At 48.7% G+C, this 23,087-nt stretch overlaps 2 protein-coding genes across 2 annotated transcripts; both read left to right on the forward strand.

Moving 5' to 3' along the window:
- The first annotated feature begins 3,902 nt into the window (after window positions 1-3,902).
- UPK2 (uroplakin 2) lies at window positions 3,903-7,249 on the forward strand. The gene is made up of 5 exons (XM_067751227.1): window positions 3,903-5,084; window positions 5,539-5,673; window positions 5,861-5,999; window positions 6,259-6,329; window positions 6,733-7,249. The coding sequence occupies exons 1-5, from the start codon at window positions 5,009-5,011 to the stop codon at window positions 6,867-6,869; spliced, it is 558 nt and encodes a 185-aa protein (XP_067607328.1). The 5' UTR covers window positions 3,903-5,008; the 3' UTR covers window positions 6,870-7,249.
- A 10,104-nt stretch (window positions 7,250-17,353) lies between these two features.
- FOXR1 (forkhead box R1) lies at window positions 17,354-21,096 on the forward strand. The gene is made up of 6 exons (XM_067747678.1): window positions 17,354-17,517; window positions 18,597-18,671; window positions 18,773-19,020; window positions 19,262-19,488; window positions 20,333-20,571; window positions 21,020-21,096. The coding sequence occupies exons 1-6, from the start codon at window positions 17,379-17,381 to the stop codon at window positions 21,046-21,048; spliced, it is 957 nt and encodes a 318-aa protein (XP_067603779.1). The 5' UTR covers window positions 17,354-17,378; the 3' UTR covers window positions 21,049-21,096.
- The last annotated feature ends 1,991 nt before the right edge of the window (window positions 21,097-23,087 follow it).

Consider the following 23,087-nt stretch of genomic DNA (forward strand, 5'->3'; position numbering starts at 1 on the left):
AGACTTAGCCGGGTGTCTCATGAAGTTGCAGTGAAGATGCCAACCTGGGCCACTGTCATCTGAAGGACTGACTGAAGCTGCAGGCTCTGCCTCCAAGCTCGCTCATTCACTGGCTGTCGGTTGGAGGCCTCAACTCCTCTCTGGGTCTTGGCAGGAGGCCTCAATCCCTTGCCACGTGGACCTCCCCATGGAGGTGCTCCCATGCCCTCCAGGGTGAGCAATCCATGAGAGCAAGGAGGAAGATGCAATGCCTTTTAGGACCTACTCTCAGAAGTGACCTACCATCACTTCTGTCATATTCTATTGGCCACATAGACCAACGCTGACACAACGTACCAGTCTTTTACCCACTGCCAATTCATTCTCCACACTGTTTCTAGAATGATCTTTAAGCAAGTAAAACACCTCAAAGGCTTTCTGTTTTCTTCAGCCTAAAAACCAAGCTCCTTAGCATAACATACAAAGCCATTGGTGACCCAACCGGGTAGCTAGTGCTCTCACCAGGTCCATCCTTTAATACTTCTTTCTAGCCAAGATGTATGGTTCACAGTTCCCAGGAGGTGTCAGGATAATTCACTTCTGAGCCTTTTCATGTGCTGTTCCCTCTTTTTGGAATATCCCACTTAGGAAGGCTAACTCTGAAACTCTCCAAAATTCAGCAACTTGAGAACAGGAATTGTGTCTTGTTATCTCTGTGTCTCATCACCTAGCATAGTACCCACCATAGAGGAGTTGTTCGACAAATGTTTACTGAATGAATAAGTGTGTGAGAAGGCAGTTCCTGCATGCCTAGTACCCCTGTGGCATTTGTGGTATCCAAGGAGCAGCTTGTCCACCTCTCAATCACTCTCCCCTCTCAGACTAACTTTCCTGCCCAACCATCTCCCTGTGCTTCAATGACATGGTTGGAAAACACATTCTGAATTCTAACCCACCTCATTTCTTGCTCACTCTGTGACCTTGGGAACATTATTTATTGCCTCTGAGCCTCTAGTCTTCATCTGCACCAAGGGTTAATAAAAAGGAGAGGATAAGATAAATTACTTAAATTAATATTAATTGAACTAGATACTGTGCTAGGCACTCTTAAATAAATTAGCTTGAGCGATAGTCATAGTATCCTGGTGAGACAGACTTTATACCCTTTCTACAGAAGAGGAAACTGCAGCTCAGAGTAGTTATGTAGGTAACTCAGCCAAGGTCAGAAAACTGGAAGATTTGAGGCAAGTGGTTGTATCATAGGCAACATTAGAAAAAAATATAAAGAAGCATCCAGTTGTCTTCCATCACTGAACAACTGAGATTTTCTTACTCTCACAGCTTTTTCCAGCCTAGTATCTCAAGGATAGAGGCTCTGACATTTCCCACCAGAACAACATTTGGTGAGCACTGCATCTTACCCCCAGGTCCAAGTCGCCAGGGTTTCCCCCAGTCTGCTCCTACAGATTCTGACAATGATCTCAACATTCCTTCTGCACCTTTATTTTAAAGCATATTTACACCTGTCATATCTTACTAGATAGATGGGAAAGACTGAGTCTTCCCATTTTACAGGTGAGAAAATTAAGGTTCAAAGTAACTCACCTAAAGTCATATGGTATCACTCCTCAACAGGACAGTAGTCCCCATCAGAAGTTGACATGCCCATTGAACCAAGGGGACATGTTCTAATTGACTGGGAAGCAGAAGAGTGGCATTAGGGAAGGAGAACCATTAAGTATATCAGACAGACCTGAGTTCTGATCTGAGCTCTTTTGGTTGCAAAACTACCATAGTTCAATTTAAAAAGAAAGAAGGAAGGAAGGAAGGAAGAAAGAAAGGAAGAACCACAGTTTAGAAAGAGTAGTTCTGTTTTAGGAGCTAATCTTTGTGGCAGAATAGAGAGATCAGGAGCTCCTTGAGGGCAAAATTTTATCTTACCTTCATATCCCTGGTGCTTAGCACAGTTCCAGGACATAACTGGTATTTAATAAATGTCTGTTGTCTTGACTAGGGGATTTGGAAGGAAGGAGGCAGGGGAGGGAACTTGAGTGAGTTGAGAATCAAGAATCCAAGGGGGAGACAGCCTAGAAAGAGTGGGTCCAAGAGAGAGACTCCAGGCATTTGTGGCCCTGGTTCCCTTTCTCCAAGCCATGAGGAAATCCTCCAGAGGAAGAGGGTGCTGTGGCTTTAAATGACTTCAGCGTTGTCAATGAATCTGCTCTGCTAAAAGAGTTATCCTCTTGCTCCTGCGCTTGAGCTCCCCCTTCTCTCAGCTCCCCAAACCCTTCTCGGCTGCTATGATGGGATAATTAGATGCGAGCGCTCAGCACAGATGATGCTCCAGTTGCTTAGCAACTAATGGTTTCCATGGAGACCGCAAAGCACAGCCTCCAGAGCAGCCAGTGAGCAGCTCGGCAGGGCAGGGAGAAGACGCAACTCTCAGCTCCTCCAGAAACCTGGGGAGGGCCAGGGGTGGGGAAGGGGGGGGATTGGAGGGAGAAAGGAGGGTTTAAAGGCACAGGCCCCTCTTATCCTTTTAAAATCTGGTCAGAGCTCTGCCCTCCCCTACCCAACTCCATCCCCCTCATAATTTCAGATGGGGATGGGGGCTTAGGAGTGGACCCAACACGACGCACTCTGCAATAAACCCAACCTCTTCTCCTTTCTCCTCCTGGTTTGTGACTGAAATGGGAAGGAGTCTCTTCCAAGCCCAAGTGTAAACATCCTCCCAGTTGGTGATGGGATTTGAAGAGTACTAAGAAGATCCTTCACCCCTGGAATTCCACCATTTAGTCTGTTCCCGCTCTCCAAAGTTCTCAATGTGCAAAAGATCCTCTTTCAGTTTGTAGAACGATGATGAGATCTGATCTAAAAGGGGACAAAAGCCAAGGTGCAGGAAAAACAGGATTCAGTTCTTCACCCAAAGGCAGCCTGTCCTGGGAGACTGGGGAAAAACACCTGCTCCTGATCTCCATCACAGGATCCAGAGCGTGTGTGTGGGAGGGGGGAGGCAATACAGAGCATCTGGCGACTCAAAGTGTGGGTCTCCCAGACTAGCATCAATCAACATTACCTGGAAGCTCGTTAGAAATGCAGAATTTCAGGCTCCATCTCAGACCCACTGAATCAGAAACTGCATCTTAACAAGATCCCCGGTGATTCATATGCACATTAAATTTGGAGAAGCGCTGGTCTGAGGCCCTCCTACTCTGCGTGGGTCCATGAGTCCTATCTTTATTGTCACCGCCTGCTCACACCCCAGGCCTTGAGCCTACCTTCCCACCGTGGGGGTAAGGACACAACCCCACCGGCCCCTTACTTCCCTACCAGGACCCCGGCCCTCTTCCAGGACTGGGGAAGCTAGAGTGGCTCCTGGAGCAGAAAGACACACATAACACTCTCTGAGGAGGTCTACGACCTCTCCTGACAAAGTATTCCATGTTCCACAAGTGGTTCTGCTGCTGAGTCTCAGTTTCCACATCCACAAAAGGTAGCCAATGACATCTACCACCCAGGATGGCTGTGAGGGTAAGTGTGGAGCAACCAAAGACCCTGCCTGGGGCTCAGGGTAGGTGCCTTCTCCTCTTGTCTTCTCTCCACTCACAATTCCTCCTTCACGTCTCTCTAACGCTGATGGTGCCATCAGAGAAGTTGTGTCTCTTTTTCATTTTCTCCTACCAGGTCTCTCTTCTTTTATATTTATTTATTTTATTTATTTATTATTATTATTATTTTTGCGGTACGCGGGCCTCTCACTGTTGTGGCCTCTCCCATTGCGGAGCACAGGCTCCGGACGCGCAGGCTCAGCGGCCGTGGTTCATGGGCCCAGCTGCTCCGCGGCATGTGGGATCCTCCCGGACTGGGGCACGAACCCACGTCCCCTGCATCGGCAGGCGGACTCTCAACCACTGCGCCACCAGGGAAGCCCCTATTTATTTATTTTTAATTTATTTATTTTATTTATTTTTGGCTGCATTGGGTCTTCGTTGCTGTGTGGGGGCTTTCTCTAGTGGCGGTGAGCAGGGTCTACTCTTTGTTGTGGTGTGTGGGCTTCTCAGTGCGGTGGCTTCTCTTGTTGCAGAGCACGGGCTCTAGGCATGCGGGCTTCAGTAGTTGTGGCTCGCGGGCTCAGTAGTTGTGGCGCACGGGCCTAGTTGCTCCGCGGCATGTGGGATCTTCCCGGACCGGGGCTCGAACCCGTGTCCCCTGCATTGGCAGGCGGATTCTTAACCACTGCGCCGCCAGGGAAACCCCTCTCTCTCTTCTTTACTCTCAAACAGTTCACAAAGGTTGCTGACCAAGGCTGACTGTGCCCACCCCCACCCCCACTGGGTGGGTCAGTGCCCACCTCTCCGAACACTGGAAGTCCTCCCCGGCATCCTTGGTCCCACTCTCCAGAAGAATGGGAAGCCCTGTGCGCTCCCGGGCACCCACACCCCTCTGCCTCTCGCAGAGCTCAGGGCCTGGGCCTCAGTGGATGCCAAGAACTGGAACCCCTGGCTCTGCTGCCCCCACCCCCTACTACCTGTTTCTCTCAGCTTCTCTCCCATTCCTACCCAACCAAGGCCCTTTCAGGAGCCCCTCAGGGTTATTCTCCTCTCCCTGCACACCAGGGCAAACTCAGAACTTGTCGTCCTCCTAGGAAGAGCCCCGCACCGCCTGAGGGGAACGGTCCTCTACAGGCTGGGCTCCAGATGCACGTGAGGCAGGGACACTCACGCCCTTACACGTGGGTGCCCCAGAAGAAGGGGTTTTCCTCCCCCCACCTTAGTTACCCTGCCCCTCTGCAGGTGACTAAACCACCAAGATCCAGCCAGGGCCTCCCCCTTCTTGGCCTGAGGGTTAGCTCCCCATCCTGAAAAACCTGTCTGGGGGCCTCCCCTGAGGCTGTAGGGTCCAAGGGGCAGGTTGGACAGGATTCCCCTCTAGCCCCTCCTACCCCCAGGACAAAATCAGAAACCCCGGGGGAGGGCCGCACTTTCCTTAGGAAGCCACAGCCTGCCAGCACCCACCCCAGCTCCCAGCTATGGCATCTCCGCTGCCTGTCCGGACCTTGTCCTTGATCCTGATTCTGCTGGCTGTCCTGGCCCCCAGGGCTGCAGGTTTCTACCATCTCTGGCCGGGGTGGGGAGGGGCTCAGGGGTCTGGAGAGGAGGGACTGTGCCTTCCAGGGCTCTCAAAGAGGGCTGGTCTGGCCAGTTGGGGTTGGGGGACTGGTGATGGCAGTGACCAGGCATCAGTCACTGGGGCCCAGGGCACACTCCTGGTCCCAGATCCAGGAGGCAGGGAGGTGTGGGGAAGAGTCCAAGGCTATGGATATGGGTGGGGTTGGGCTCTGCCCGCTCCTGGCACCCAGGGTCTAGCGGCTTGGTGGAGCACCTAGCTTCTGCAGCTCAAGCCTGCCACCTGGTGGTCGCACAGGCAAAAGACTCGTGTTCTGCAAACGCACTGCAGAATAGGACTCTTCATCCTTAGAGAGGACCTCCAGGGGTGGGGGGCAGATCTATTGATGAGAGGGGGACTGATCCTCACCTGTATCCCCTCCTTGCCCCCCAGCCGACTTCAACATCTCAAGTCTCTCTGGTCTGCTGTCCCCAGCGCTGACGGAAAGCCTGCTAGTTGCCCTGCCCCCCTGTCACCTCACAGGGGGCAATGCCACACTGATGGTCCGGAGAGCCAATGACAGCAAAGGTCTGCTACCCACTCCCAGGCATACCCTAGTCCCCAGAGATCCCTTCCCAGGACACCCGGCATCCCTCCTCCCACTCATCCCTTCCTATTGACCCCCTTCTTGGGCCACCCATACTCTAAATACTGCCCTTCTCCTTGGGGTCTCCAGAAACTTGACCCTGCCTCACACCCCCAATTTCCTGCCCAGTGGTGAAATCTAGCTTCGTGATGCCTCCATGCCGCGGACGCAGGGAGCTGGTGAGCGTGGTGGACAGTGGGTCTGGCTTCACGGTCACCCGGCTCAGCGCGTACCAGATGACAAACCTAGTACCAGGAACCAAATACTAGTAAGTACCGGACCCTGGCCTGGGGCATCTGTGGGAGGGCCTACAGGAAGAGAAGCTGGGTCCTGACTTTGGTGTTGGTTGTGGGAGGTGGTCAGCATGGGGGAGAGTGAGGGCACAGCTAAAGGGGTCAAGAATGCACCTCTCCTGGGCACAACAGGAGGCATAGCTGTGAAGGGGGAGGCCTGGGCTCCCTCTTACCCTAAGTCCCAGATACTCACTGAGGATTCTCTCCTCTCTACCCCAAATCTCACCACAAAAGCATTTCCTACCTAGTGACGAAGGGGGCATCCACTGAGTCCAGTAGAGAGGTCCCAATGTCCACACTTCCTCGTAAGTAACATCTCAGGGCCCCCAAAGGCTTTCCAGGCCCCTCCCACCCCGTCCCGCAGCTGCCCCTCCCTGTGCTCCCTTAGCTCCTTTGCTTACCTCTACCTTCACACTGAGTCCTTGGCATTTTAAGTGGCTGTTGACTCATCTGGCCGCACCGCTAAACTTTGTGGGTAGCGACTGTGTCTGATTAATTTCTGTATCCTCAGTGCCTGACACAGGAGATGCTTCGTAAATGTGTTTTTGATGGATGTCTGGATCCCTCCAACGAGTCGTTGGTTGGTTGGGTGAATAAATGACTGAAGGGATGGCTGGTTGGATGAATGGATGAGGGACTAGGCTGGGAGCCTTGGGAAGGATGGGGGCCGCCCCTGACCACAACGGCCTCCCTCCTCTCTTCTGACAGGAAGGAAGGCAGAATCTATTGGGCTGGGAATGGCCCGGACGGGGGGCATGGTGGTCATCACGGTGCTGCTCTCTGTAGCCATGTTCCTGCTGGTTCTGGGCTTCATCATCGCCCTGGCACTGGGTGCCCAAAAGTGAGGAGGACAGCACCAGGCAGCAGGCTCCTCCAGGAAGTCCAAGTCCATTCCCCCAGCTCAGGGCCCTGCTTTTGCTCCTGTCTCCTCTGCTGAAAAGACTGCCTGCTCCCAGGCCACAGGTGCCAGGCTCTGGCTCCTCTGGTGCCATCAACTCCCCTCCCTGCCCCCTCTCCACTGCAGCCCTTTCCTCCCTCTGTCCCCCTCCTTGTCCCCTAAGGCCTCACCTTGGCCCAACACTCCCTATTATTCCCCTCATCCCACTCGTGTCAGAATTGGTTTTCCTCCCATTTCACCTCTTTAACCAATCCCTACCCCTGACAGACAGGAATTTTTCCTTCCCTCAGTGAATTTAGTTCCTACAATAAAACCTGATGCCATGTTGCTGTGTGTGTTTCTCTTCAACGCGCTCCACTTCGGGGTGAACCTACAGAATCTGTGTCCAGGCTGCAGCTGCTCCCAGTCCTCTCTCTGCCCTGGAACCCCAAAGCTGCTTTTCCCAGGAGGCAGGAAGGGGTGGATGGGATAAGAATCCAAGAGTCAGGGACTTCCCTGGTGGTGCAGTGGTTAAGAATCTTCCTGCCAATGCAGGGGACACGGGTTTGAGCTCTGGTCTGGGAGGATCCCACATGCCACGGAGCCACTAAGCCTGTGAGGCACAACTACTGGGCCCGCGAGCCACAACTACTGAGCCCGCGAGCCACAACTACTGATGCCCGTGTGCTTAGAGCCCGTGCTCCACAACGAGAGAAACCACTGCAATGAGAAGCCCGCGCACCACAATGAAGAGTAGCCCCCGCTCGACACAACTAGAGAAAGCCCGTGAGCAGCAACAAAGACCCAACACAGCCATAAATAAATTAATTAATTAAAAATAAAAAAGAATCCAAGAGTCAGGGTTCTCAGACTCATACCTGGGCTGTGGGTTTTGCACCTTCCAGAGCAGGCCACCCAAGCAGGGGCCTGGGGTGGGGGTGAGGCTGAGGCTGGTGCATCACGTGGGGCCCTGAGGGCCTTTGTGGGGACCAGCAGGGCAAGGGGAAGCGCTGGGGGAAAGAGAGGCTCTGACCAGGAAAAGACAGAGGGCCACTAGGGTGAGACCCAAGGACAGGGTGCTGGGGGCAAGGGGAGTGGAAAATAGGCGAAAGAGTCTCTAGGAAGAGAGAGCAGAGGTAGAAGAACCCTGCCGGAGGGGGCAAGAGTGGTACTGCGGGGTAACGGAGGGAAAAGACGGGGAGGGCTCATCCTCATTCACTTGTGTCCTCGCCAATATATATTCCTTCTAAGGATCTTTCCCTTGCTCTTAGGGTAAAGACCAAAAACTTTGAGGTGACCTTCAAAGACAGCCCTGGGTCTCTCCCCTAACTGCCCCTCTGGCTCTCACCGTGTGCCTTCTAATGTCCTGTGTTTCCTCTTGCTTCAGCGCCTTTGCACAGACTATTCCTTAAGCCCAGGCTGCTCTGAAGACTGCCCCCACGCCCACTCCATTCTATTTGCATAGTTAAGCCAGCTTCCCCAGGGAAGCCTTCTCTGACCTCCACCCCCCATTAGGTTGGGTTCTCCTATCCCATCTTTCATAGCATTACTATGTTTATTATTATGTTTATGTGATTATTCACTTGTCTCCCCACCAGACTTTATGTTCCCTGGGAGTTGTCGCTTTGCTCCCAAGGGCCTATAGTACCTTTGCGGTGCCTGGGACACAGTGGATACTCAATAAATATTGTTGAATAAGGGAACGAAAGAATGAATTAACAAGCCCCTGAAGAGAAGGCGGGGGCTAGGAAAGTGCCAAAAATTCTGCAAAAACAATAAAAAATGACACAGAGTTAGAAGATGCTGGAACAATGGTCTAATGATCCCTTTCTAGAGTAATCCAGGAGCCCGGGAGAGGGAGGCAATGGAAGAGAAGAACAACAATATCTATTAATTCCACGAACACTAACTTAGCTTTTTTTTTTTTTTTTGCGGTATGTGGGCCTCTCACTGCTGTGGCCTCTCCCGTTGCGGAGCACAGGCTCCGGACGCGCAGGCTCAACGGCCATGGCTCACGGGCCCAGCCGCTCCGCGGCATGTGGGATCTTCCCAGACCGGGGCACGAACCCCCGTCCCCTGCATCGGCAGGCGGACTCTCAACCACTGCGCCACCAAGGAAGCCCGATACACTAATTTTAAAAGGGCTATGGGGGTGGGGGTGGGGGTGTGATGAACTGGGAGATTGGGATTGACATATATACACTAATATGTATAAAATAGATAACTAAAAAAAAAAAAGATAACTAATAAGAACCTGCCGTACAAAAAATAAATAAATAAAATAAAATTCAACAACAACCAAAAAAGGGCTATAGGGGACTTATTTCCCTGGCACTCCAGTGGTTAAGACTCTGTGCTCCCAACGCAGGCGGCATAGGTTTGATCCCTGGTTGGGGAATTAAGATACCGCATGCCACACAGTATAGCCTAAAAAATAAATAAAAGGAAAACTAAATAAAAATAAATAAAAAGGGCTACAAAAGGGTGGATGTATTACAATAACATTTTTTATAAGACAAAAATGAAACACTCATAAGGAAAAAGATTGGAATAATATACATGAGAATGTAATTAATTATTATCTCTGGTTGATAACAAGAATGATTTTTATTTTATTGTTTTTTCTTTGTGCTTTCTATACTTCCAAGTTTTATGTATCAAACATGTATTATTTTTATAATTAGGTAAATTGTCATAAAAGTTATTGTTATTATTGATATTAAAGGTAGAGTCCCACTAAGTTTTTTAAAAGAAAGCTGTTGTTTTCACCATAGTTAAAACAATATTTATTGAGGGTCTCCTATGCACCAGGTACTACTCTCAAAATTTCTGGTTGGGACTTTCCTGGTGGCTTGGTGGGTAAGAATCCACCTGCCAGTGCAGGGGACACAGATTCAAGCCTTGGTCCAGGAAGATCCCACATGCCACAGAGCAACTAAGCCCGTGTGCTGCAACTACTGAAGCCCGCACGCCTAGAGCCTGTGCTCCGCAACAAGAGAAGCCACTGCAATGAGAAGCCCGCGCACCACAACGAAGAGTAGCCCCCGCTCGCCACAACTAGAGAAAGCCCATGTGCAGAAACAAAGACCCAACGAAGCCAAAGATAAATAAATAAATTATTTTTTTAAAAATCTGGTCTAGTAGACAAGCAACAGGCAACACAGTATAGGGTGGATGAGCTCTGATGGGAAAACCCAGTATGCACAAAGGAACCAGAGGGGGCTGCCTCACCCTCTGGCAAATCTGAACAATTTAAGAATTAAAACAAATAATTACAGTACTGAATTATGATCCACTCTGTAAAATAAGAATCAATCCTTTGGGAAAAAAAAAAGAATCAATCCTTTGAGTCCATACTGATAACAAATAAACAAAATGAGATAAGGAAAAGCTCTTCTTTACAATAGAATGCCAACTAGATAAATGGAGATGGAATGATTGATTTAGAAAAATCAGGGAATTCCCTGGCGGTCCAGTGGTTAGGACTCAGTGCTTTCGTTATGGTGGCCCCGGGTTCAATCCCTGGTTGGGGAACTAAGATCCCACAGTCAAAAAAAAATAAATAAATAAAAATCATCATTTCAAGTCCATGATAGTAATGATTGATTTAGGCAAGAATCGTAAATAGACGCTAGAATCTGTGGGTCCAAACTTGATGAGAAACAGTATTTTAGATCACTTTAAAGTATCTCCCCACAAATTGCTTACTAATTACAAAAGAAAAAAAGGTAACTTCACAGTTGAGAAACATGATGGATACCACAAATAATGAGTCAAACTGACATCATGGGCCTCTTGATGTGATGTACTAAGAAGGAAACAACATCACTTCTCTGGTATTGTTGCCAAAAACACATAATCTAATTATGAGGAAATTAGGGACATTCTACAAAATAAATGGCCTGTGCTCTTCAAAAATGTAAATGTTATGAAAGATTTAAAAGTCTGGTGGGAGGGTGGTGGGATGAATTGGGAGATTGGAATTGACATGTATACTCTAATATGTATAAAATAGATAACTAATAAGAACCTGCTGTATAAAAACTAAATAAATAAAATTCAAAAAAAAATTAAAAATAAAGAAATAAATAAAAGTCTGAGAAACTGCTCCAGATTAGAGACTAAAGAGACATAAATATTAAATGCCCTGCATGATCCTGAATTGGATTCTAGACCAGAAAACAAATTAAATAAAGGACACTATTGGGACAATTGGTGAAATCTGAATAGAATGTGTATATTAAGCATAGTATTGAATCATTGTTAAATTTTGATGATTTTCTTGTTTCTGATTTTCTGGTTATGTAAGCCAATATCCATGTTTTTAGGAAATACACACTGAAGTATTTGTGGGTAAAGGGACATGACGTCTGCAAATTACTCTCAAACAGTTCAGAAAAAATAATGTATGTCTTACATACATGGAGACAAAAGCAAAAATGTGATGAAATGTTAGTAATTGGTGAGTTACAGGATTTAGGTATACTGGATTTTTTTATAGTATTCTTGGGACTTTTCTGTAAATTTGAAATTATGAAAAACAAAATTTAAATATCACCATTCAAAAAAATAAAATAATAAAAAAAATCACCATTTAATCCTATCTCCACCATGTACTTACAGATGTAACCTTGGATAAACCATGAAATCTTCCACACTTCTAGAAAGTAGCTATGAATACCACCACGGGATCATTCTTCAATGGTAGACTGATTTACTAAATAAAAGAGCTTGGTGCAAATGTAGAGGGGAAAGAGGGCCTGGGGTACCTCCCTTCTGGACCCCCAAGGTTCCCAAATGAAAGCGGCGTGGGGGGGGGGCTTGCAGAAAGACGTGGCAAGAAGCACTCCGTGGAGGCTCGAGAGCAAGGGTGTCAGCTGGACTGGGCACACCTGAGCGGGCTCCGACCCAAGTCAATCAGAGCGCGGGTATTTGAGGAAGTGCCTCCCAGGCCTCAGCCTCAGTCTCTCCAGACTCTCCCACCCTGTGCCGGCTCTCCCTCCTCTAGCTAATCGTGGACCTGAAGCTCCAGCACCTAGACTTCTGGGCCAGCCTCCATGGCCAGGTCCCGGGATTGCTGGACTGGGACATGGGGAACGAGTGCTTTCTGGCCTTCACCACTACGCACCTGCCCTTAGCGGAACAAAACCGTGAGTGTCCGAGAGGGGGGTCGTGGGGGATGGGCGCGCCGCGGATGGTCGGAGGCTCGTGGGCGCGCCGGGCCGGAAGCTCCCTGGCCTTTGACTTGATCGCCACTCGCCCCCGCGAGCCCCGTGACTATGTCGCGTTCGGGGCCCCGCGCCCCCTTTGTTGAGCTCTGGAGCTCCCACCCCGCCCCAACTTTTTCCGGGCAATGGAGTCCCCGCCTCGATGGAAAGCCCAGGGAGGGCAGGGGTCCTGCCTGAACACGGCCTTTCAATCCTACCCCACCCGCCCCGGCTAAATCCCAGAACTTTCTAGGCCTCTTCTCGGCCTTTTCTCCGTGGCGCCTACGCCATCGGGGCACACTACGTTTTCGTTCATCTTTCTCTTAAAATCTTTTTAAAATCGGTTTTGTTCGTGGCTGTATACCACCTCTTAATACATTGTCTGACACCTAGAGGTGCTCAATATTTGCTGAATGGATAGTTGACCGTTGTCTTTTAAAAACTTTTTTTGTTTGGTCCTCAAGTGTTGAGATTTGAGGTAATCACCTCCTACATTCATGGTACATGATTGCCATCTGTTTGGGCAAAGTACTTGGATTAACTCATTCAATCCCCACCCACTTTTGTCACCTCCCACACTCCCATGTATCAACCCTAATCCATTTAATGTCTTTAGATAGGTGTATCTTTGAAAACTGTTTAGCATTATTTTGCTTTTATAGGTGACCTTAATTTACATAAACTCATTGCTTTTTTTTTTCCCTCATTCAAATTGTTTTTGAGAGTTATTTCAGTTGCTAAATGCAAATCTGGTTCATCTTTTTTTTTTTTTTTTTTTTTTTTTCCCGGTACGCGGGCCTTTCACTGTTGTGGCCTCTCCCGCTGCGGAGCACAGGCTCCGGTCGCGCAGGCTCAGCGGCCGTGGCTCACGGGCCCAGCTGCTCCGCGGCATGTGGGGTCTTCCCGGACCGGGGCACGAACCCGTGTCCCCTGCATCGGCAGGCAGACTCCCAACCACTGCGCCACCAGGGAAGCCCTGATTCATCATTTCTGATTGCTGTGTGGTAATCTATCATCTGCATACATTACTTTTTGCATTTTAATTCTCCTTACTGATGGAGACAAAACTCCATTGGAACTCTTTGCAACCATAAGTAATGCTGACAAACATTCTTGTATCTTCACTGATTCAAGAACTATTTATTGAGCACCTCCAATTTGCCAGGCACTGTTCTGGACACTCATGTGATACATCATGAACAAAACAGACAAGTCTTCATGGAGCTGACATTCTACTGGGGCCACACAGGCAATCCACATCAAAATAAATAAATAAACAAACAAACAAACAAATAAATGGTATGTTATAAGGTGATAACTGAGATGGGGGGGAAAAGGACATGGTAAGAGGGCTCAGGAATGGGGGCTGGGAGGTGGTGGCAGCTACAGTTTTAAATAGGGTTGGTCTTCATTGGGAACATTGTATATGAGGGTTGGTCTTCATTGGGAACATATGAGAAGAGCAGAGTTGAAGGAGGTGAGATAGTGAGCCGGAGGATACTTAGAGGAAAAGTTTCCCAGGCAGAAAAAATAGCCAGTGTAGAAACCCTCAGGAATATGTCTGGAGGAACTGGTAAAGAGGCCAGTGAGGCTGGATCAAAGTAAATGAAGAGGAGAGTTCAGAGGGTGTGGGTCGTGGAGCGGAGATCAGGAAGAGCCGTCTTCCCCTTTGAGGGCGTTAGGGTTGATTCCAAGTAAGATGCAGCATGGTTGAAAGGTTTGGAACAGAGGAGTGACATGATCGCCAGCTTAGTGAGTGACCTGTGCTATTGCATAGTGTGCCTATACTTGGTTTAACGTCCTGCTATCACTGTCTTAAGATTTTTAATAATTTTTGAACAAGGAGGCCCACATTTTCCTTTTGCACTGGGCCCTGCAAATTATGTAGCTGATCCTGAATGATCTATAGTCTGAAAAGATCACTGTGGCTGCTGGGTTGAGGGTACACTGTAAATGTAGAGCGACTGGGAAGCCAGGAGACTAGTTAGGAGGCTACTGTAGTAATCCAGACAAGAGCCGATGGCAGACTGCACCACCAGGGTGGTGGCAGAGGATGTGGTGAGAAGGTAGAACCAGGTGGATTCGCTTGATGGATTGGATGTATGGTGTAAAAAAGAGAGATTAGAGGATGACTCCTCCAGAGTTTTTGGCTGGTCAAGTGCAAGGATGGAGTTTTCTTGTAGTGAGATGGGGTAAGCTCCTGATAGGATATTTAGGGAGGAAAATCAGGAGTTCTGTTCTGAACACTCTGAGTTTGAGATATTTTTTAGATATCCAAGTAGAAATGTTGAGTAAGCTGGTGGATATATAAGTCTGCAATTCTGGAGAGAGGTATGCAGATATAAATTTTGAGAGTCTTTGGTACATGCCTGGCATTTAAGGGGTGAGAATAGAGAAGAACCAAGGATGAGCCCTGGGGGGCATTCCATTCTAAAGAGATTGGAGAGGAGATAAACCAAAAAAAAACTGAGGAAATGACCATTAAGAATCAAAACTGGTATTGTGGTTTCCTGGAAACCAAGTGAAGAAAGTGTTTCAAAGAAGGAGTGGTCACAGGACAGGAACACCGCTGTGAGAGATCAGGTCAGAGGTGGGCTGACTATTGGATTTAGCAAAGCAGAGCCTTGATTATATGGTTTTGGTGGAGTGCAGCCTTGATCATAGTGGTTTTGGTGGAGTGGTGGAGAAGAAAGACTGATTGGCAAGGGTTTAAGTGTGGAAGGGAGAGGAAGTGGAGACAAAGTACAGGCACTTCTTTCGAGGAGTTCTTCCTCAAAGGAAAGCAAAAATATGGAGTAGTGGCCTGGCACAGAAAGTGGGGACAAAAGAAGTTCTTGTTTTTAACAAGATGAGAGAATTAACAGCATATTTGAATGATGATAATGGTCCAGAGACAGAAATTTATAACAGAAAAGAGAGGAGACAGGAATTCCCTGGCCGTCCAATGATTAGGACTTGGCACTTTCACTGCTCCCTGGTTAGGAAACTAAGATCCCACAAGCCTCCCGAGGCCAAAATAAATTTCATACACTGTCCTTGAGGAGGCATGGGGCCACCTGTGTCAGAGAGAGCAGGGGAGGGAGATGGACAGAGGCACTATCCTTTGATCCCACTGAGATCACCCATCTGTTGATCCCATCACCCTTCCCCTGCTCTCAAAGAGCAGAGTTAGAGGGGATGTCCTCTCTGTAACTAACCTGGAATCCCCCAAACAGGCTCACTCTCTTGCATACACCGTTGACTCCTTTGGCTCTCTATGGCTTTGGAACACTTGCTTGGCCAAACCACACCCTGATTAAATCCAACCAAACAAGTGCTCCAAAGCCATAGATCAATGGATTGGGGTTATCAGTTGGTATCAAAAGAGATGGCTGGAAAGAGGAGGTGGTGCATTTTTACATGGTGCAAAAATGAGGTTATGGAGAGGTTGCAGTTATTGGTTTAGGTTATGACAGTGAGGACTGTCTACATTAGGTTGGAAGGCAGAATTCTGGGAGGAGAAGAGTTCAAGAAACTAGAGCCCAGGTTATTAGGATAATCATCTATGTATCTATTGAAATAGCCAAGATTTAAGGCAGGAGTAGCACTAGTGACAGTGAGCCAGGAACTAAATTCCTCTAAATGAGGGGGAGTGGCCGAGAATTTGGTAGATGATGGTAGCAATGAAAATTAGTATATAAATTCTTCTATTAACTTGAATAGACACACCCAGGATTAGACAGTAAATTGTAGTGCTGCCTGATTATTCTTCACCAGCACCAGTTGCTATTCAGATGTAATAAAGGATCCTATTTCACTGCATCTTTGCCAACACTTGGTATTACCTCTTTTTATAATTCTTGTCAGTTTGATGTAAAGTATTATATCATTCTTTTATTGTGTTCCTATTACTAGTAAGGCTCAGCATCTTCAGGTAGCCCCTCCTTCTGAATACTGATTCGTATCTTACCCATGTATAGATTTGTCTTAGCCTTTATTTTTTGATTTGTAGGAGCTGTCTATCAGAGAATTGAGAGTTCTGGAAATGATTTTTTTTCTGGTTTATTGTCTATTGATTTTTTTTTTCCCTTGTGAGTTTTACTGTGCAGAAGCTTTCAATCTTTTTTTGTGTGTGTGGTACGCGGGCCCCTCACTGTTGTGGCCTCTCCCGCTGCGGAGCACAGGCTCCGGACGTGCAGGCTCAGCGGCCATGGCTCACGGGCCCAGCCGCTCCACGGCATGTGGGATCTTCCCGGACCGGGGCACGAACCCGTGTCCCCTGCATCGGCAGGCAGACTCTCAACCACCGCGCCACCAGGGAAGCTCACCTTTCAATCTTTATGTGTTATAATATCTGCATTAAATGTATAGGTTAATTTGAGGATAATTGGCATCTTTATAGTATGTATTATATGTCTTTGTTTATTGAAGTTTTTTAGGTCCTTAAGTAGTAGGTACATCTTTTTCACATAAAGGTCCATTCTTTGATGAGTTAACCCCTAGATACATTATAACTTTGGTTGCTATTGTGAACAGCACCTTTTTGAAAAAAAAAATATTTTCCAGTTTCTTAATGCTGGTATAGAGGAACAGTGGTGATTAGTATGTTGGTCTTATATCCAGCAAACTTGCTGGACTCTTATTGGTTCTAATAATTTATATATCGATTTTGTATGGTTTTCTGTTAATCTATGTTTTTTTCTGTAAATAATTATAGTTTGGCCTTTTTCTTTCTTATATCTCTTACTACTTTTTCCTTTTTAGAATACTGTGTTGAACATTAACGATGTAATGGGCATCCTTTCTAATTACTGAGCTCTCTAATAAGTATATCATCATTTTCCAGACAAAAACCTAGATTCATCTGTAATATGACGACACTCATGGGGACAATGATAGTTCCCCCTAACTGGACCAGAAGCCAGCTTCATGTCGAGCAGCTAGCTCTAATATATACCTGATTTACTCTAAGCCCACCATGTATTCATTCATCCAGTTAAGTTGAGCTCCTCCCATGCACTAGGCAGTGAAGGAGACAGACCTGGAGATAGACACTAAGCAGGTAGTTACAATAAAATGTGTGCTATGGGAGTGTTTGGACAGGTAGTCAGAGAAGGCCTGCTTCAGAGAGAGGTTTAAACAGAGACCTGATGGGTGAGTAGCAATTAACTAGGCAAGCAGGAAGAGGGAAGAGTGTTTCCAGCAAAGGGAACAGCTTATGGGAAGGCAGAGGATCTAGATGTGGTCTGTTGGAGATGGGTGGAGAGCCTGGGAGGAATGACTCAACACTGATGAGGAGCCAGGGCCTTGTAGACTATCTCAGGAATTTAGATTTGGCCCAAAGGCAATGGAAAGCCATCAAAAGGTTTTACACTGAAGGGTGGCATGATTGGATTAACATTTTGGGAAGATCACTCAAACTGCAATACGGTAAGTTAAAGAAAAGAAGATAAGCAGACCTTTTAGGTTATAGGCTCGGACTAGGATGGTAGAACTTGGTGATTGATTGGGTGTGGCTGTACGGGAAAGAGGAGTCAAGAATGATTTCCACTCATGGACACAGAAAACAAACTTATGGTGACCAAAGGGGAAGTGGGGGGGGGCGTGGGGGGATAAATGAGGAGTTTGGGATTAACAGATACACACTACTGTACATAAAATAGATAACCAACAAGGGCCTACTGTAGAGCACAGGGAACTATGTTCAATATCTTGTAATAACCTACAATGGAAAAGAATCTGAAAAAGAATATGTGTATATATATGCTTGTGTGTGTGTGTGTGTGTGTGTATAAAACTGAATCACTTTGCTGTACACCTGAAACGAACACATTGTAAATCAACTATACTTCAATTAAAAAATGGAGAAAAGCTTCTCTGGTGGCGCAGTGGTTGAGAGTCCGCCTGCCGATGCAGGGGACGCGGGTTCGTGCCCCGGTCCGGGAAGATCCCACATGCGCGGAGCGGCTGGGCCCGTGATCCATGGCCGCTGCGCCTGCGCGTCCGGAGCCTGTGCTCCACAACGGGAGAGGCCACAACAGTAAGAGGCCCGCGTACCGCAAAAAAAAAGAATGATTTCCAAGTATCTAGCCTGGACAGCTGGTTAGATGGGGCCATATGCTGAAACAAGGAATGCAGGAGCAAGAGCAGGAAAATGCAGTTGAGTTTTAGAAATGTTGTTCAAAATGCCTGTGGGTTATCCCATGGGCAGTTCTAGTTAAGGGCTAGCAGAGAAGTCTGGGCTAGAGATAAAGATTTGTAAGCCTTGAGTTTATAGATGGTGACTGACTAAAGTAACAGGCATTAATGAGATGGTTTAGGGGCCGTAATGTGGGGTGAGAAGAGAAGAATGCAGAGGAGAATGAAAAGGTCAGAGAGGTAAGGGGAAACCAGTAGAATATGGCATCGTAACTTCCCAGGCAGGGCCCATAGCCACCTCCCAGGGAAGCTTCAAGGGGCCGAAATGAAAATCCTAGGATGTTTTGACTCTCTTCTTTTCTTTTTGCTAGTTGCCAGATATAAACTCCGAATAGTTGAGCCACCAAAACTACCTCTGGAAAAAAAACCCAACCCTGATAAAGATGGTGAGTAGATGGGAGTGAGTTCTCTGACATGGCCCTGTGGCCTGGGCGGGACACCCAAAGCCCATGACCTATGGCCCTCAATCTCCTTTTTCTCTGCACAGGTCCAGATTTCGAGCCCAACCTGTGGATGTGGGTAGACCCCAACATCGTGTTCCCCCCTGGAAAGCTGGAGGTCCGAGAACCCAGTAAGGGGAAGAATCTGACAAGCATAGTCCCTTCCCCTCAGCCACCCCCAAAAGAAGAGGACTTTGCCAAATGCCCACAGGCCACAGTGGTGGAGTCACCATCACTTTCTGGAGACCAGTATCCCCCTCGGAAGCGGTTTGCCTCTTCCAACAGCAACTGGGAGGTAGGGATTTCTGGGCTGTGGGATGGACTTGGGATGTAGGCAGGGTGGGCACAGGGATGATGCAGCAGAGAGTTCTGTTTTCTTAGGGTTAACGAAGGGTTAATGGGTTCAGAAATTAGCTGTGCCCCTGGGTTGGGGAGAAGCCCAGATGGTGGCCCTAGACCACCACCCCTTCCTGCCACTGCACCCCTGGAGTAGAGGCTGTGGAGTCAGGACCAGTTCCTACTCTGTACTCCTCTAGCTCACAGAAGAGAAGGAGGCTGAGGACCAGGATGACAGCTCCTCTGTGGCTCTCCCGTCCCCTCACAAAAGGGCCCCCCTCCAGAGTCGGAGGCTTCGGCAAGCCAACAGCCAGGAGGGGGGGCTGTGGTCCCGGCCCCCTCTCAATTACTTCCACCTAATTGCATTGGCATTAAGAAACAGTTCCCCCTGTGGCCTCAACGTGCAACAGATCTACAGTTTCACTCGGTATGTGCCGGGGGCCCTGTGAGGAGGGCGAAGGGAGGGGGCAGGGCCCTGCTCTGATACCTTCCAGGCCCTGGGCTGCTGCTTCAGTTCCCCCATCTGGGTCTGAGAGGATGCTTCTCCTTTCCCAGGCACTGGTTTTGGGTTGCCCCCGACTGTGTGTCCACACCTCACATAGACAGAAAGATAGTCACCCCACCCCCTTTCACATCTAAGAAACTCCACCCTTTTTATACCTTAGTTCCTTAACATATAAAATCACCCAGGTCATAAATTCTCCCATCTTCCCTCTCAAGAACACCCAGTATAAAATCTGGTTTCCCCAACAGTTTCTCACATGCCTTCCCTTTGGACTGAACTGCCTGGCACAGCCTGTTCCCCAAGGACCCAGGGAAGCCGGGCTGAGAAGGGATTTACGTTGAGCTTTGAGAGTCGGGTACCCATGAGTATGATGAGTTTCTCGGACCTTTTCCCTCTGTTATCAGAAGAGTCGCAGAGTATTAATCCTCAAGAGGCGTCCTCCTTGACCAGGATTCCTCTGACAGGAGCTTGTTGGCCTGCTCTGTTCCTGTTGCAAGTCAAACTCCTGAGCCCTCGGAGGGAGGGAGGAAAGCGAGCCAGGGAGTGGGGGCAGTGAACTGGGTCTTTAAGGTGAGGCTCTGCACAAGCACTGCGCCAGGTGGAGGTCTGACACATGCTTAGTCGGCAGGATGCGTCGTGGGCCAGCTTGCCCTTCTCCGACGTGAGAGAAGGGCTGAGGCTCCTGGCCCCCGGGGAGAACATTCTCCAGGGTAAGGCATCTCCCAGAGAGACCACACCTCTCCTTACTATTCCTCCCTGTCTGCAGACAGCATTTCCCCTTTTTCCGGACGGCTCCTGAAGGCTGGAAGAATACCGTGCGTCACAATCTCTGTTTCCGAGACAGCTTTGAGAAAGTGCCGGTCAGCATGCAGGGTGGCGTCAGCACACGGCCCCGATCCTGCCTCTGGAAGCTGACCGATGAGGGACACCGCCGCTTTGCAGAGGAGGCCCGCGCCTTGGCCTCCACTAAGCTGGAAACTATCCAACAGTGTATGAGCCAGCCAGGTGTGAGGCCTCGTCACACATGACCCAAGGCCGAGCGTGCAGGGAAGGAGCCAGGGTCCCATGGGGGGCAGGGCGTGGGGAGGGGGTGGCACCTTCTGTAGGAAGGGGAGAGAACAGCAGTGCTCTGAGACCCTGGGGTGGTACCTGCCTCAGGGGTCCCCCCACGCACAAGCACGGAACCTGAGGTGCTGGGAGCTGATGGAGAAACAGCTAAGGTGTAGCTGGCCCTACTCACAGCCCCGCAGCCTGGGGAAATGGTAACCACACAATGTGAGAAGCATGGTATAAAAGGTTCTCTGCAAAGGGGGCTTTTTCTTCTCCTGGAGACCAGGTGGCATTTGGGCCTTGAGAGAGGAAAAGTAGATCATTTGCCGTGAGAGAGCTTTCCAGGCTTAGGGAACAGCGTCTGCAAACGGCAGATAGATCCCTTTGACTTCTTTCCTTACAGGTGTGATGCCCTCCCTCTTCGACCTTTAGTTCCACAAACCATCCGTCAGCCCATGCCTTATTAAAGTTATCTGCAGCATCCTGGTGTGTCTGCGGTCCGAGGGTGGGGCAGGAGTGGGGGCGGAGGCGGGCTCTGAGGTTGGAAATGGGATGCCCTCAGAGCTGATGGGTGGGGCAGTTGCCTGGTGCACAGCAAAGGGAGCCCATGCTCTTCTTTCGTCAAAGGAACAAAACACTCAACCCTCTTTAGGTCCCATTTTTCTTGGGAGATGCTAGCATAAAGCAGCCAGGCCCGCAAAAGGCCCCCCCAAATCACCACCCACTCAAACGAGTGGATGTAATCAGCTGGGGACAAAGAGGAGAGGCCTAGGGAAGCACATCATCTATGGAACAGTTGAAGGAAAGACCTTTGGAGGAGGCCATGAAGGAGCAGTGAGGAAGGTGAAAGGAAAGAATTTCTTGAGAAAAGGAGTAGCCGGGCTTAAGTCTCATTTCCCTCATTTAAGCATTGGGGGTGAGGGGTGGGAACTCAGAGCTGAGAGGCATGGCCCTTCGATACTTCCGGTTTCAGTAGAAACCAGAGCACTTGTCCTTAGAGGCTGCAGATCACAGCTGGGCTGCTGTGGCTTCCCTGGTTGCAGGAGACCGTGTCCAGGGCAAGGCCAGCTGCCAGCCTCAAACCTGAGGGATAGGGAGAAGCCAGGGGGACAGGTAAGGAAGGAACGAGATTCAGAGCTGTGTCGGGATGCCACGGCCATTTCCACAGTGCTTGAAGTTCCTTCCTGCTGGGTTTCCCACAGGGCTGAGATGACCCTTCTCATTCCCTCTCCTGCTCTTCCCTCACCCCACGACAGGCCTGTACAGAAACATGGCTCCAGCCTCAGACACTGTCCCAGGGGACTGGGCATCGCTACTCCCCAGAGGTAGCAGTGGGTGGTGTGTGAGTCTCAAGAAGGGCACTGGCTCTCAGCTCTGATGTAGCTGCTGGCTGCTCCTGCATCCTCGTTCTAGGAGAGCCTGCCTCAGGCAGCCACTTGCTCTTCAAGCTTGAGTGTCTTGATCAGGAAAATGAGTTAATGATGGCTCTTTCTTTTTTAAATTTTTATTTATTTTTATTGTTTTTGGACACACAGCACGGCATGTGGGATCTTAGTTCCCCTACCAGGGATTGAACCCGCGCCCTCTGCGGTGGAAGCGTGGAGTCTTAACCACTGGACTGCCAGGGAAGTCCCTGATGGCTCTTTCTTAGTACTGTACCAGCATGGAGATGGGGGGGGATGGAGTAGAGTGCTTCATACCAAACCTGGCTCCCAGTTCTAAATAAATGGTAGCTGTGTTTTTGCTTCTTGTGATGTCTAGTTAGGACCCGCCTCCTTCCTCCAGGATGCTGGTGGACTAGTAATGGCCTGGATTTACTTTCAGCACTTGGCAACTCTCAGTGGGAGCCGGGATCTTGCTCCATCTCTGACTCTCCGCTCTGCTCCCACTCAGCAGATGACCTGTCATCTCTCACTGTATCTTCTTTAGCACAGTTTTCTTAACATTTCTAAACTTGTTTCTTTTGCATGCAAATTGGGGATAATAAAAGTACACACAGATTTGATTTGGGAACTAAATAGGACAATGGAAAGTGTGTAGTCCTGTGTCTGGCATATTAACATTGAGTGCTTACAATTGGACCAGACATCATTCTAAGTGCATTTGCAGGTTTAATCCATATAGAGGCCTTAAGGAGTAGGTACTGTTATTCTTCTCAGGTAGTTGAGTGTGATAGCTATTTAAGGAGTTGCCTTCATTTCTGTCCACTTATTCAGCCCTTAATCCCTTGCAGTCTATAGCACTATAAAATCAGACTGCCTCCTCCCTAGTCTCTGAAACATGGTATTCCTGAAAAGCATGGCCCATGCCCTATCTGACCAAAATCTTTACCTTTGAAGAAAGGCCCCGGTTCATCTGCTTGGTTTGCACGTTTTTGGTAACAGACATGCAGTCTCGCCCTGGTCACTTGTCCATCACCACAGCCACCTCTGCTCTACCCGCTCCAGCTTTGCATTCATTCTGGAATATGC

The sequence above is a fragment of the Pseudorca crassidens genome, chromosome 9 (genome assembly GCF_039906515.1).
Source record: "Pseudorca crassidens isolate mPseCra1 chromosome 9, mPseCra1.hap1, whole genome shotgun sequence".
Taxonomy (NCBI): Eukaryota; Metazoa; Chordata; class Mammalia; order Artiodactyla; family Delphinidae; genus Pseudorca; species Pseudorca crassidens.

What these genes read in the sequence shown, in the direction of transcription:
- UPK2 (XM_067751227.1), top strand. Translation starts at nt 5,009, where the DNA reads ATGGCATCTCCGCTGCCTGTCCGGACCTTGTCCTTGATCCTGATTCTG. An exon ending in GAGAGCCAATGACAGCAAAG is followed by an intron (nt 5,674 to 5,860) that starts GTCTGCTACCCA and finishes TTTCCTGCCCAG; the next exon opens with TGGTGAAATCTAGCTTCGTG. An exon ending in GTACCAGGAACCAAATACTA is followed by an intron (nt 6,000 to 6,258) that starts GTAAGTACCGGA and finishes TCACCACAAAAG; the next exon opens with CATTTCCTACCTAGTGACGA.
- FOXR1 (XM_067747678.1), top strand. Translation starts at nt 17,379, where the DNA reads ATGAGGAGCCAGGGCCTTGTAGACTATCTCAGGAATTTAGATTTGGCC. An exon ending in CAGATCTACAGTTTCACTCG is followed by an intron (nt 19,489 to 20,332) that starts GTATGTGCCGGG and finishes CCCTGTCTGCAG; the next exon opens with ACAGCATTTCCCCTTTTTCC. An exon ending in ACAGTGTATGAGCCAGCCAG is followed by an intron (nt 20,572 to 21,019) that starts GTGTGAGGCCTC and finishes CTTTCCTTACAG; the next exon opens with GTGTGATGCCCTCCCTCTTC.